The 14,287-nt window shown below is 45.0% G+C and overlaps 2 protein-coding genes and 1 long non-coding RNA gene across 3 annotated transcripts in view; 2 read left to right on the top strand and 1 right to left on the bottom strand.

Moving 5' to 3' along the window:
• The window catches only part of BDP1 (BDP1 general transcription factor IIIB subunit), a 61,549-nt gene extending 54,273 nt beyond the window's left edge, over positions 1-7,276 (bottom strand). The window contains exons 1-4 of the mRNA XM_086479479.1: positions 7,104-7,276; positions 2,043-2,595; positions 1,268-1,371; positions 162-221 (exon numbers count right to left, since the gene is read on the bottom strand). Of these exons, the coding sequence (XP_086335605.1) occupies positions 162-221; positions 1,268-1,371; positions 2,043-2,595; positions 7,104-7,276 (890 nt within the window). The remainder of the gene's footprint in view (positions 1-161; positions 222-1,267; positions 1,372-2,042; positions 2,596-7,103) is intronic.
• Positions 7,277-7,734: 458 nt separating this feature from the next.
• Positions 7,735-10,529, top strand: LOC147413232 (uncharacterized). Its single transcript, XR_015184049.1, has 3 exons — positions 7,735-7,844; positions 9,315-9,569; positions 10,491-10,529. It is a non-coding gene; the product is annotated as an uncharacterized LOC147413232 (long non-coding RNA).
• A 2,241-nt stretch (positions 10,530-12,770) lies between these two features.
• On the top strand, positions 12,771-13,649 carry LOC104347397 (small EDRK-rich factor 1). Its single transcript, XM_009952405.2, has 3 exons — positions 12,771-12,855; positions 12,896-13,019; positions 13,363-13,649. Exons 1-3 carry the CDS (start codon positions 12,771-12,773, stop codon positions 13,433-13,435), a joined length of 282 nt encoding a protein of 93 aa, XP_009950707.2. The 3' UTR covers positions 13,436-13,649.
• Positions 13,650-14,287: the final 638 nt, after the last annotated feature.

Here is a 14,287-nt window from a genome sequence, read left to right as displayed (position 1 = left end):
AACCTCCCCTCCCAAATTACAATGTGTTATAAATAAGGGCTGTGATATTAAAGCATTAAAAAAAAAAAAGACCTACACTCTTAGTATTACCACAGAAACATGGTTTTTTCTCAACATCAGAAAAATTTTTGACTGTAAGTATTTCTATCACCAAGACTTACTCTTTCATTTGACCTGGTGCAGAATTTTTTTCTGTTCTCTTTTCTTCTGCCAATGAAGACCTAGAATTTTATAACAAGCTAGAGGTGAATGTTTGTACAGATAAATTTCTGCTTCATTACACAAAACCTACTTTTAGTGGATAATGGAACAAAGAAACATAAAGCTTTTTTTCAATTCTTTGTACCACATCTAGACTTGAGTCTAACTGAACAACCACAACGGCTTAATGAATTCTGGTAATTTTTTTTTGTATAAGCAAGGGCAAAAAAAGGTCTTTCAAGCAGTAATCCATGGTAAGGGTACAGGGAATGTGAGAACATCTGGTTCATTATCTGCTTAAGGACTATTTAGTGCAAAAGAAAAAATAACAAAGAAAGTGATAAACTAAACACATAAGCACACAAACATTAACAAGCAGGTGGTAACAGACAGTAACAGAAAACTCATCTGCTACTGAGATGATGAACAGGACTTGTACAGCTGTACTTATGTTTATGTGATTGGTTTGGGCAGTTGCAGGAAAAAGGCCCTGCTCTGCCTATGGTAGTCTGTGCAGCCAGCTGTGTTAGTGTTCCCTGTGTATGTGCACCTCTGGACACTCACTCAGCCTTCCTACTGGCAAAACCTGTAAAAGGAACAGTAGCAGCTACACCCAACCAGCTGGAATGGAGAGACCTTGTGGGTCTTGCAGTGTGTTTTGCACTTCAGCACGTAGGAAGGAGAAACGCTTAGCTTCCCACAGCTTCCTTCACTAGATTTGGCAGGCAGTCATTACATCCCTAGCAGCCATAACTAAAAACTTAACAGCAGCTAGTAAAAAAACCCCAAAACAAGAAAACATTTTCTATTATCCTGCATTTGACAGAGATAAATCAACACTGGGGACAGGTTCATGGTTTTATATTTCAAAAAGTATACTAATCCTCATTCTTTTTTCCGTACGAAGACTGAGGAGAGTGAAAATGTCTAGAAGCTTTTGTTACCATTGCAACAATACTGCATCTGTGTTAAATTTCCAGATTTAAGAATTCTCCTTTTCTCAATTAAATTCGTAGAAAAAGAAAATTCGCTTAACCTTAGGAGAGAGAAAAAGAGTCATACTTACTTCATAGGATTGTTTTCTGGCAGGTAGTATATTAAATCTCTCATGGTCATTTTAGTACGATCTGGTGGAGAACGTCCTTCAATCATTGGAGGCCTGTGTTTCAACTGTTTCCATATAGAAAGACAAAAAACCGCCACCTTAAATTCACCCTGAAAGTACTTCGTATTTCTCAAATTAATATTTATCTTCATTTACAATGTAGCCCATTTGGGTAGTTTTGTTGTGTGTCGTCATCCCCCACCCCTAACAACTGAATAAATTTATCTTAAAACTGTCCCTTTGTCATAGATGATGCCACAGACCTTAAGTGACTTACCCTCTCAGAGAAATTTAACACTTGGCTCAACTAGAAGTGAAAAGTTATTCAAAATTACAGAACTCAGTCAACAATCAGGTTGAAAAGATAAAACAAACCCCAAATCCCAAGCTTCTTACAGCATACTTCCCCACTGTATTAGCAACTGCGAAACTTTTACATTCAAAATGTTGACTATAATATATTAGCAGGTTTCATGCCAAAAAGGCTTGTGCCTCTATCAAATGAATATCAAATGAAAAGATACACAATTTTTCATGAAATCTCTTATGAGGGAACACAGTGCTACTACTGCCCATAAACAGACTAAATCCATACAGAGTTATGGGTTATCACAGACTATTAGCAGTAAGAGGCCAATGATCACCAGAAAACACTACCGCAAAGAGATAATGTATGTTAGGTGAATCACACGCCTTTGCCCTTCACAGATCAGCACTGCTCAACACAGAGGCTTACCATCCGCTCTTTCTTCAGCTCTTCTTTAAGCATTTCTCTTAACTTCCGAGCTTTGAGGATCCTTTCACGGTCAGAACACATTCGTTTCTCTTTTACGGGAGCAGGTTTCGTAGGAAGCTTTTCCTCCTGTGTTCCTGACCTTTCCTGTGTTGGTCTCTCCTTGAGTGGGGAGGGTACATTCTTCTGCAATGTATCATCATTTTTTTGAGTAGCTGCACCTACAGTTTGCTCTTTGTTCACCAATTTTTTTAGTGGGGAGAATTGTGGCACTTGTGGCACAGGTGTTTTCTTTTCAGGCAGCATGGGAGACTTTAAAGAGCTTTCATCATTACTCTTTTCTGACGGAGAGGAATCCTTCTGAAGTGAAGCACTGCCATCAGGAGCCTGTGATGCTCGCCTCTGCGGCTTTGATGCAGAACGCTGAGCAGCTGAAGGTCCAGCTCTGGGTTTGACAAGATTGGGCATGGTGGAGATCCGTTTTCTTCTCTGCGTAGGCACCTCTGTAGGTTTACTAGCTTCTCCGGCGTCGTTTGAGCTATCAGCCTTGTCATCGCTGGAAAATTTTAAACAGTATTCTGAAACACTTTACAGTGACAGATTTGTAATTCTTACTTTCAAGATGCATTTATGCGCCAATCAGTGTAAACACAGTGCTACAGGAAAAAACAGTTCTATACAAGAAGCCACACTAGAACCAAGCTACAGCTTGTACTTTCTCATAAAGCAATCAGCTATGAGAACTGGTATATTATTTTCTAATATTAATTACTACTACTGTTACAAGCTAGTTGACCACTAACGCTAATGCTTCTCCACACCCCCATTTTTTTTGGACTGCTCTCTACTTTCAGCTGATAATACCAAACATCATAATACAACAAAGCTTTATAAAAAATAACCCACATAACATAAATGACATATTAAAAACATTTTAATAAAGCTATATGCAACAAGTAGTTTGATGATTTTTATTACAATCAATCTGAACATTTCTCTTATGTATTTGCATGTAGATGATATATAAACTGTAAATTCAAAAAAAAACTTCAGCAGTTAAAGTAGCTGCTGTTATTCTACTGCTCACACTTAACACATCAGAAGTAGCCTTTTAGAGGCAACAACTTTTGGCTTCCCTGGAAAGCTTTCTCATTCAAGTACTTTTTTACATCCCTTACACAGAAACAATTTTCAAAGTGCTAGCAAAATTGCCAACCATTATGATCTTCCTAAATCTGCAGACTTTAATGTTTGGCTCCTTGGCTAACGCTCACAGTAAGACTGCAGCAGTTATAACTGAGTCATAAGTTTTTTTAATTTTACGTTGGAATTATGCCTTGTTTCTGTACATAAGGATAACCACACCCATAGTTCACTTAGCCATCTTCAAAAATAGCCAGAAGCAAATGCCTTTGAAGGAATACAAGAAATCCATGAACGTAGAGTGAACCTTTTCCAAATCCTCTCCGGCTACTGTCTATGACTCAGGCAAATGCTGCAAATGATGGTTTTGTATTTTACAGCCTCTGTCAAATGGCTGAATCAATTTGTCCCACACTGTGAGTTCATGCACATTTTCAGTACACAGAACATCCCTCATCAAGGAGTTCAGCAGCCTTACTAATGCTTCCTGTCTGTGTGTTTTGAATGAGATCCCTGCAAGTTCCATTCAACACCCTCTGGTTTCCATACAGCAAAAGACAGTGGAAAGTAATTCTTCGTTCATCTTCTCCATACCACCTGTGTTCTGTGGAGTTTTTAGTCAGAGCGCCACACCAGATTTCTAAACAGTTAAATACAATTAAAAAACAACAAAAAAAGTCTTATTCTCAGAGAATTTTCACTTCTCTGATGATCAACAAAACCCACTCCACATTTAGAAAACAAAACAAAGGAAAGAAACTGACACCACAGATAAAGGTTTGAGCACCTATGAAGGAATGCCTTAGGATGGAAGGATAAATACATAAGATATTTTCACATTTTCCTTTACTTTTCTTGCAGACCACACAAAAACCACATTGTGCAGTATGTCATCAACTACTGCACTCAGAAAATCAAAGGGTATGATTTCCCTCAAATCCACTCTTCCTGAGTCTTCAGAGATACCCAGGCAGACAATCTTTAAACGCTTCATCTAGAGGGACAGCTCCTCAAGAAGCTAATACTGCTCACTCTATAATAAATACCTCAGCCTGCTCTCTCCTATTTGGTTGCTATATGCCTTCAAAAGCAACCAAAAACTTTAAGAACCACCTATTCAGTGGAGCTGAGGGTGACCAAACGGGGGGCAAGAAGGGAGCAGATCTCACCTGTGCCTTTTCTATTTGCTCCCAGGACTAGAAGTTCCCCTAAGAGTCTCCCACCAGTTTTATGCTGGATACCACCTTTTCCCTCCAGCTGAGCTGTGGAACCACAGCACTTCAGTGGTCCATGTGTCTCTTCTTATTAGTGCATCATCTTCCAAACCTGCGCTTCTCCAAAGAAGCTCTTTCCTAGCCATATCTTACACATTTTAGGCCCCTCTCTACAAGGACACTGAGGTGCTGGAGAGGGTACAGAGGCGGGCTGCCAAACTAGTAAAAGATTTGGAGCATGTCTCGTACGGGGAACGGCTGAGGGATCTGGGGCTGTCTAGCCTGGAGAAGAGAAGGCTGAGGGGAGACCTTATCGCTCTCTACAACTCCTGGAAGGAGGCTGTAGTGAGGTGGGAGTCGGTCTGTTCTCCCTAGTAACAAGCGATAGAACAAGGGGAAATGCCCTTAAGCTGCACCAGAGGAGGTTCAGGCTGGATATTAGGAAGAATTTCTTTACTGAAGGGGTTGTCAGGCATTGGAATAGCCTGCCCAGGGAGGTGGTGGAGTCACCATCCCTGGAGGTGTTTGAGACGGGTAGGTGTTGTACTTAGGGACATGGTTTAGTGGTGTTGGTAGAGCTGGGACAAAGGTTTGACTCGATGATCTTGAAGGTCTCTTCCAACCGAAACTGTTCTATGACTCTATTTCACTGCGTTGGCAAACCGAAGAGGTTTGTACTCTACATTCAACATGAACAACTTCCATCACAAAGAGTCTTGAATTTCTTATAACCGCTCTGCTTTTTCTTTAAAAACAGCAGGATGTGGTTTTGTTGATTTGTACGTTTAGATATCTTCCACATTTATTGAGGAAAATATTTTATAAGCCTGATACTTATATGGCAAAGGTCTATTTTTCAAGCCACATGAATAGATTGCTTAGAATATTCTCCCTTTCAGAATGGCATAGGTGTCTAGTTTTAAAACTTACAATGAGATTGCACTGAAGCACCCATCAAATTACAGACACAAAAGTCTTTAGCAAATCTGCTGAATCAGCAAGAGCACCACATAACTGAAAAATAGCAACTGCATCTTCATTTAAGAAAAAGGTATTGGATAACAAAAGATCCAGTAACCTGACTTCTGTAACACATAACGTTTATAAATAAAATTTGAAAGAAACTGCACAATGCAAAACAAGTTTAAGTGTAAAAGACGTAAGATGTGAGATGAATAAGAGTCAGCATGGGTTTACTAAAGACATGCCATGCCATGCCAACTAGTCTGATACCTGAATTTCTAGTCACAGGAAACAGAATACTGTAAGAAAACCTTGTATTACATCATAAAGGACAAGTTTCAAATAAAAGACAAGAGGTATTCACGCAAGATGCAAACCCAGCTAGTTAAAAGAAGTGAGAAGGTTGTTAAGAGCAATTATCAGACGGGGGAAATGTCCTAAGGAACTAGTCTGTACTGCTTTTGGCAGGGATAGAGTCAATTTTCTTCATGTAGCTAGGGTGCTAATTTCAGGTTTGTGACCAAAATGGTGTTGACAGCCCACCCATGCTGCAGCTATAGCTGAGCAGTGCTTACACAGCAATGAGGCCCCTTCTCATGCTGTAGTGTCAGCAAGCAGGCTGTGGGTGCACAAGGAGTCAGGAGAGGACACAGCTGACCCCAACTAACTAAAGGCATATTCCGTACCATGTGACATGACACTCAGTGATAAAAGCTGGGGGAAGAAGGAGGAAGGAGGACATTCAGAGTTATGGTGTTTGTCTTCCCAAGTCACAGTTATGCATGATGGAGCCCTGCTTTCCTGGAGATGGCTGAACACCTGCCCAACGATGTGAAGGAGTGAAGGAATACCTTGGTTTGCTTTGCCTGTGTGTAGCTTTTGCTTTACCTACTAAACCATCTCTATCTCAACCCACAAGATTTTGCACTTCTGCCCTTCCAATTCTCTGCCCACCCCATGACAGCAGGAGGCAAGAGAGCACTATGCAGGGCTTAGCAGCCAGCGGGGGTTAATGCACAACATGGAGGTCCTGAAAGACTGGCCCTCAGATCAACCTTTCCATGCATTTCCATTGCAATATAAAACACTTGAAAAATTAAACAGTCAAAAAGGAAAAAGCCATAAAGTTCTCCATCGCTAATGCATGAAGAAGTGAACACAAAGCAGGAAGCGCTGTAACAATGCAAAAGCAAAGTCATTCAACTACGGAGCGCAAAGAATTTTTGCTTTACACAGCAAACTGAAGCTCCATGCTGGTGTTGTACGAGAGAAACTGAGCATCGGACCACACTAGGCCCCTCCCTTGCAGTCTTAACTTACACGTTACTTCAAGCACCTGCAGTGCAACTGCAGTAAAGAAACGCAGGTTTTGCTTAGGTTGCAAAGGCGTCAAACACCCAGAAGTCGTTGTTCGATTACCACATACACAACTGTCCCTAGACACTGACGGGAGGGCAGTGCGGCACCTGTTTCGGGAGCTCTTCAAGGCAACTCCAAACCAGAGCAGGGACAGCCAGGTGACAGGCTGCGACAAGGACCGTCACTGGAGAGCCGGCCACCATACAGCCCCTGAACAGCGGCGGGGGGGAACCCCCACCTCCCCTGGCCCGTCCCACTCCCGGAGATCCACGTCCAGCCGGCGGCAGCGGCCCAGGCAATGCCCAGCCGCGGGAGGCCCGCGGTCCGGCCCGGTCCGCCCCCCTCTCCGCAGCCTGGGCTACCGCGGGGTCTCGTTGGGACTCACCTCCCGGCCCGCCGGGCGGCCGGCGGGGGCTCGGCCGCCGCTCCCGCCGCAGCCTCTGCTCTGGCAGCCGCCGGGGAGCCCGAGCCCTGAGGCTCCGGATCCGCCGCGCCGCCGGCGCCCCTGCCCGCAGGTCGCACGTTGGGCCGCACGTTGAGGCGCGCCCGGCGGAACATGGCGCCTGCGGCTCACTCCGGGCGCTCGGCAGTGGCACGCACGTACGCGCTCGCCCGCGAGCTCGGCGTCAGCGGCGCGCGGCCCGGTAACGCCGCGAGCCCGGCGGCCTCACGGCATGTCACCCGCCTCCGCGCCCGGCGCGCCCCACAACGTCAGCAGCGCGCGGCGGCAGGAAGAGGAGGAGCGAGAGGCATCACCGTCCGCCCCGCGCGGGGAGGCGGGGGGACGACGGAAGCGGTGCTGAAAGATGGACAGCGAGATTTTTTGCGTCACCGGAAAGAGAACAATCTCACGGGGCGGGCGGAGGGAGGGGAAGAGGCGCGCTCACCCCTTAGTGGCAGCTGCGCCCGACGCCCGCCACACCCTCCCAGCCGCGCGGCGGCAGGGCGCAGCCCGCTGATTGGGCCAGGCCTTCGGGCGGTGTACCGCCTCCTCCGCGCGGCAATGACGTCCGGGGCCAGCGGAGTTTTATAAGGGGCGTCAGCGGGGAGGTGGAAGGTTCTGTCAGCCGGAGGGGTTGGTCGGCCCGTTGGCGGCGGCGGCGACCTGAGCGTCTCGCGATGACCCGTGAGTGCCGGCCGGCCTCTGGGGGCCGCTCTGGAGCCTGCCGGGGAACGGGGTGGGCGGCGGGCCGTGGGCCGCGCCGCCGGAGCCCCAGCAGGCCGGCGGAGAGGCGCGGCGCCGAGGGCAGCCCCGAGGGCAGCCCGGGGGCAGAGGTCGGCGGCGGCGGCGCGATGCCGCTGTCGGGTCTTGATCCTTGCGGACCTGGCGTTCCCGTGGCGAAATGTCGCGGCGAGTGCGTGGGACGCCGGGGCGGAGGCTGCCGGCCTCCTGCCGCCGGCCGAGGCTCGGAGCGAAAACAGCCTCGTCCCGTTCGCGGACGTTGGGGTCAGAGGGAGGGGGAAAGGTGCTGACCTGCTGGAACGACAGGAACGCTCAGTTTCGTTCTGGTTACGGTCCAGTCTGTGAAGGAAGGGCTTTTATGTCCCTGCCGAATACTCAATACTACGTTGCTTAAATGGTGGCTGTTAAGGCTGTCGTTAAAGGGCTGCAGGAGTTGCTAGTCACCGCGTTATTCGAAAGTAACGTTGGTATGCCTGCTATAAAATGGCGGAGAACTGTGAACCAAACCTAGAATACTCCAGCTTACCTCACTGTTGGCGTTGCTGTTTTGGCTTCAGTGTATTATATTTGGCGGTACAGAAACTGCCTGTATTTAATTGAGGAGGTGCTTTTGCATTCCTGCTTAAAAACGTCGCTTTGAAGCAACCCTACTGCTGGAAGACTGGGATCATAAACAGTGCATACACAGATCAGACCTTGAATGTGAGCAAGAGTTAGGTTTATGGCTTTTGTGGATTTTTTTCTCTGTTCTGTGTGATGCTAAAATAACTATAGTTTAAGCTTAAAAAGAGGCACAGCATCCCACACCTGAGCATAGCAGAAAAGCATTTCATTTTAGGACAACCTAGTTTAATACGGTACCAGAAATGCTAAAGGTGTAGAAGCTGCGGTGTGCTACCATAGAGATTAGCTTTAGCTTTAGTACATGTTTCCAGAGTGCAGCACGTTGTTATCAATCAGACCCTGTGATTTCAGATGGACATAAAGTAAAATAGAATAAGAATGAGTTGCTTATTAACAACTACTTACTGTGCCTCCAAGTTCATAAATTCATGGTACCTGTTGCACTGCCAAATTTCAGGGTACCTGAAAACTGAATAAATTTGTGAAGATGGTGATGACTAGATGAACCAAAGGGGGGGTTTTGCCACTTGTCTTCCATTGTGGCTTTGTTCTTGTGTCAAATGGCTCTGTTTACTTTTTCTTTCTATTTTGGGGACACAGCAGCAGGCACTTTTCTTCTGCTTTAAATTCTGGCATATGATTTGATGCTTTACTGCTCAGAAAGAATTCTAGGGATGTTGACCTCAGTAGCCAATCCTTACTGCCATTTCCTTTGACATCCTTACAGTAGACATGATTACTGCTTGTTCCGGTGCTATTCAGAGGTCTTTTGCTTATCTTTCTTTTCAGGAATAGCTGGATCCTGGAGTTGGAAGAGCAGGGACAGGTTGAACTAAGGCAAATGTCTTGCAGAGGCTGGCAAGGATGGGATGCTCAAGCGTAGGTATAACAGCAGGAAGGGTGTACAAGCCGTTATATGGCAGTTCATGCTTGAATTTCCCATTACAGGAAGCTGCTTCTGTCAGGACTGGACCACACTTCATGGAAGATTTACATTGATGTTACAGAATGTAGAAAAAAGCACTGTCTGCCTTGGAGCTAGGGGTATGTGCCATGTGTGTGGAATAGCAGCAGACACCTTGCACAATGTTTGCTTGGAAAGGAAGGACGTGCATAAGGTTAAGGGTGGAGGATAACTGCTATATGAATTCTGACTATAGCAGCGTGTTTTGACTTCCTACTTCTTTTTCTTCATGGTACTTCATTTCTATAAGCACAACAGAAGAGCTGTTTAGTTGTTTCATTGCTGCAACAAGTTAGTTGGTATGACATACATGACTCGAGCACCACAAAACTCAAGAACCATATATAGTCTGGAATGTATCGTCTGCTCATGAGTCATCATGTTCTAATCAACACCAGTACTGCCAGAGATAGATAGCTGGTTTACTTCAGTTTCTGAACAAATAGTGGCCTTTCTTCTACATGGACTTTGGGGACAGGGTCTCACTGAATGCTAATGAGGAGGATGGAGCAGGAGTTCTCTTAGCTTTTTCAAAAGGTAGTACTTGATGTCCTGTCACAGATGAAGTATATCTTTAAGGCAGGAGCAGCCCTCAGGTAGCAGCAGTCATAATATGCTGTTTTCATTTGGGCTTCTGGCACCTCTTGCCAGACAGCACACGTACTTGTGTGAGGAATGTGCAGAACCCTTGCTTCTGCAGGGTTGCTTTTGTCTAGTTGTTGACATAGCATGTACCTTTATCAGCTCAGAAACGGGGTGAGCACAGAGCTGTGGATCATTTCGACAGATTGCTGTTTAAAGTTGACATAGTCCTAAAGTGCTTCCCTATACCTGGAATTACAGGCACCTGAAGACTGGAGAGATCTCTGTCTTAGAGACTGAAAGATGGCACAGGGAGTGTTAAGACTGGAGAGACACTGAAAAGAGGCACAACAGAAGTTGTGGGGAGATGGAGCTTTTGGTTTTGAGCATAGAAAAATGTGATCATGTTTGTTTGACAGCACAAGTGATTATGCCTAGAGCATCTGGAATACTTTGAGCCCAAAAGAAGCAGAACAAGAAGAACTACCAAGCAAGTGAACCAGCTCTGGCAGGTTAGAGCAGACTAGAACTGATGTAAGGAGGTGAATACTAAGGAAAGATCGTCAGCTAATGCAGAAGAGTTTGTAATTGTGATGGCTGTGGCCATTGCTGGGAAGGCCCTGACTATTTAGATGAAGAGTTGCATCCGCTCTGAGCAACGGTTGTGTTGTGCTGGTTTTGATGTTGTACCCTTAGGAGCGTTGTCTGATTGCATGCCTAGCTTGTCAGCAGGTTGGGGGTTGGTGGTCCTGGGGAAAGTTGGCTGTCCCCTGAAGATGTGTCCTCTATACTGGCAACAGTCAGGTGTTTTGTGTCTTTATGTATACATATATACATACATACATATATATAATGTTAGTCTTACCACTTTTGTTGAAAGTGAGGCTAAGCCCTATGGTCATGCTTTAGTGCTGTGCTTGATTTCAAATAAAAAAATCTTTTGAGGTCACCTCTGTAATTGTATTTGAGTGTAATTAATTGAATGGACTAACAGTCCATCACAAGCAGAGTAGGTAGAACAACTATAACTGTGCGCTTACTGCCAAGTTAAGGGAACACCTACACAGAGAAATTCAAAATGAGGAAGATTGGAAAATACAGATGTTGGTTTACAATGAAATCTAAAAAGCATGCTTGGGAAATAAAGCTATAAACAGAAGCCCACAATAGTGCATGGGAGGAACCTGCCTAAATGCTTGTCTGCTAATTCCTTCAGTAGCATGAAAATACTCTCACACGTGAACAGCATTAAGATTGTCTACTCTGTGCAGGCACCTGTTCTGGGAAAGTGATAAGTCATTTTATTCTGAACAAGGTGTCTTGGTAAGGAACTGGAGTTTTAGTTGTGTCTTAACTTCAGCTTTGTCAGTCCCACTTCTTTTGCTCTGCTACGTGGTATACAGTGGGTATGTGAGCTGACACAGGCAGGACATAGGAGCAACCACAAAACCATGGATGAAATGCAAAGAGTAAATTTATTCTTGTTCCTTTGCACACGAGGGGATCTCCAAAGCAGCGCCCGGGCAGAGGCATGCAAGCGGGAGCACAGGCACCATGGAGCTTGGTCCTTGCTAGAGAGAAGAAAAACTTTCGAACCTGCTGCTTTCACCTGTATATGAGGGATTTTTGCAAGTGTAGTTTTCCACTGTGCTGTGATCTTTCCCGCAGCACAGCAGGAAGCTCAGGTGTGTTCGTTAAGGTGTCTCTGGGTCGGTCACAGGCCTATGTTACCTAAGCACACATGTTCTACTTGTCAAACATACAGAACTTAACAAAATCAGTATAATACCTCTGTTTTTTGATACCCCTGCTGCAAGTCACTTCAGCATGTTTGCAATCCTCCTTGCCAATCTTCCGTTATGTTCCCACAGTAGGTAAACAAAATCTTGGGCTGAAGCTCCATAGCTGCTGTAGCCTCATACTGCATACTTGTCAGCTGCCTTGGAGCAAAACTGAATTAAACCTACACACAGCTGCTCCTGTACTCTGTGGTCTTCTCTGCTTTCATGGTTCCCAGAGTAAGGTAACTCTAGCATTTGATAGTGGTAGCCGAGCTTCTGGGGTATGAGGGCCCAATAATACATTACAAATCCTGTGTCAAGTAGTTTTGGGGACTTATAGAGTAAGAAAAGTAAAGCCAGAGTTCCCGTATGTATTAACTATACTGGAAATCTTCTAAGTGGCATCTGTAGAAGTGTATTCTTTCTACGAATACATGTGAGGCCCCTAACTGCTATTACTAAGTATTAGCAAGGTGTAAAAAGTTCATGGTGTTTGACCATGGGATGTGATGGAATCAGTCAGTGATGTTGTGTGACAGCACTACAGACTGAAAGCAGGTGGATGTTTCTGGATTCCAAATACTTAACAGCCATTTGCTTTGTGATTTCTTGGAGGACCTGGGAGGAGTTTGAGGAAGTTTATAACCTCCCTCATTTTAATGCTGTTCTTTCAGTGTAAAATTGTTTGTAAGCTGTATTGGATGTTGGAATCTGAGATGGAGAGGATGAGTTACTGTTGTCATTTTGCCCGTGCTGGTCTGCTGTCAGCCTTTGATGGGAAACTGCACTGCGTTTCTGGAAGGAAGGTTCAAATGGATTTTGGTGATCTCTTGGACATGACCTGTAGAAATTTGAATGTGAGAACTAGCAGCTTTCATGCCTCCCACTGTGCATTGGAGGGGGAGACTGTGGTGGAAGATGCTGCCAACTATAGAAGATACTGCCATACCAGTTACACAGACTGTGCCAAACCTTACCACCTTTATAACAGGCTTCTACACAGGTAAACTGTGTGTAAAAAGTGGTAGTACCTGTATAAACAGTGTGTTATCTTACAGGTGGGAACCAGCGTGAACTTGCCCGCCAAAAGAACCTGAAGAAGGCTCAGGAGATCCACAAAGGGAAAAGGAAGGAAGATAGCTTGTCTGCTTCTCAGAGAAAACAGAGGTAAGATCTAGCAAAGTTGAATGAAATGGTTGGGGAAAATAGGAGGGGAAGAAAGAATCCAGTGTCTTAGCTCAAACCAGTATTTAAGTACTTTGCTTGGATTCACAGTCCATTCACGTGCCAGAGTGTAACCCGTGGATGTAGCTTTTACAGTATCTGCTGTTAAACAGATGTATTTTTGGTAAGACCTGTAAAGCTTTTATTTCTTCTGAGCAGCTTGTTTTATACTAATCTTCTTCCCTTCCTGAAATGTGGGTTGCTGAAGGGCAAAAACAAGCTGGAGGAGACTCTACTTAGAAAAACAGTGAGCCAGTATCTGAAATCTGACTTTTTTTCTTCACAGAGACTCTGAGATTATGCAGCAAAAACAAAAAGCAGCTAATGAAAGGAAGTCTCTGCAGGCAGGTGCACAATGAGCTGCCTGTATGGAAAAGAGGGAGTGCACCAATGAAGCAGAAGGGCCTGGAAGATACTCATAGAAGTGTCTGGCCATTAAACAATTAAATGTCTGTCTTGCAGAGTTGTTCAACTAGCATTAGTTTAAAGTATTTTCTGGCTTAGTTGTGTGGAGTGACATTTCAAAACCAACCGCACTCTTTTGCATGCATGTGAATAAAAGCAATAGCTTTACTCCAGCTTTTGCTGCATTTGTTGGTTTCACTTAATGGTTCCAGTAACAATTTCTGAATCTACGGTTAGACCAGATTTTCTTGTCTTAATTCTTGAAGTACGGATTCATGCAGAATGGAACAGACTTGTAAAATGCGCTTAACTATACAGAGATCTGAACTGTAAATCTCAAATTATTTTTGCAATAAAATGTTGCATGAAATACTGTGTAATCTGAAATGGTAATGCTTGATAATCAGTTCTGTTTCTAAGACAAAGACTAGATAGAGTTGTGGAGAAATGCGGTGTAAGTATGTAGGTATAATAATGTAAGTTTAAGTAAAACTTGTAAGAAATGCACATTATAAGCACTGCAGTCTGCAGCAGTAAGCCTGCCCTACGGGGGAAGATGCCTGTTGAAATGCAGACTTCACTGCTGTTCGTCCCTGCCTGCGAATCTGCTGCCGATGCCCCCTTCGGGGGAGTTGGAGGCTTGAAGCGAACGAGTTACAGATCTAAGCAGATCCTGAAATCGCTGCGTCACTAACATGATTCCGAATCGCGGCTTAAAGCGGCCTCAAGAATGTAACCGCGTGGGAGGGGGCGGAGGGCTCGCCGCGGCGGCAGGCCCGCGTTGCGCTGACAGGGCTCCCGCCGCC

Source organism: Leptosomus discolor, chromosome Z, assembly GCF_034619465.1.
Source record: "Leptosomus discolor isolate bLepDis1 chromosome Z, bLepDis1.hap2, whole genome shotgun sequence".
Lineage (NCBI taxonomy): Eukaryota > Metazoa > Chordata > Aves > Leptosomiformes > Leptosomidae > Leptosomus > Leptosomus discolor.
This window is presented reverse-complemented; position numbering and strand designations above follow the sequence as displayed.

Bases quoted from the DNA above. Each gene is read 5' to 3' on its own strand.
- LOC104347397 (XM_009952405.2), top strand. From the start codon at position 12,771: ATGCTGCCAACTATAGAAGATACTGCCATACCAGTTACACAGACTGTG. The intron at 12,856-12,895 runs GTAAACTGTGTG...CTGTATAAACAG, and splicing joins TATAACAGGCTTCTACACAG to TGTGTTATCTTACAGGTGGG. The intron at 13,020-13,362 runs GTAAGATCTAGC...TTTTCTTCACAG, and splicing joins GCTTCTCAGAGAAAACAGAG to AGACTCTGAGATTATGCAGC.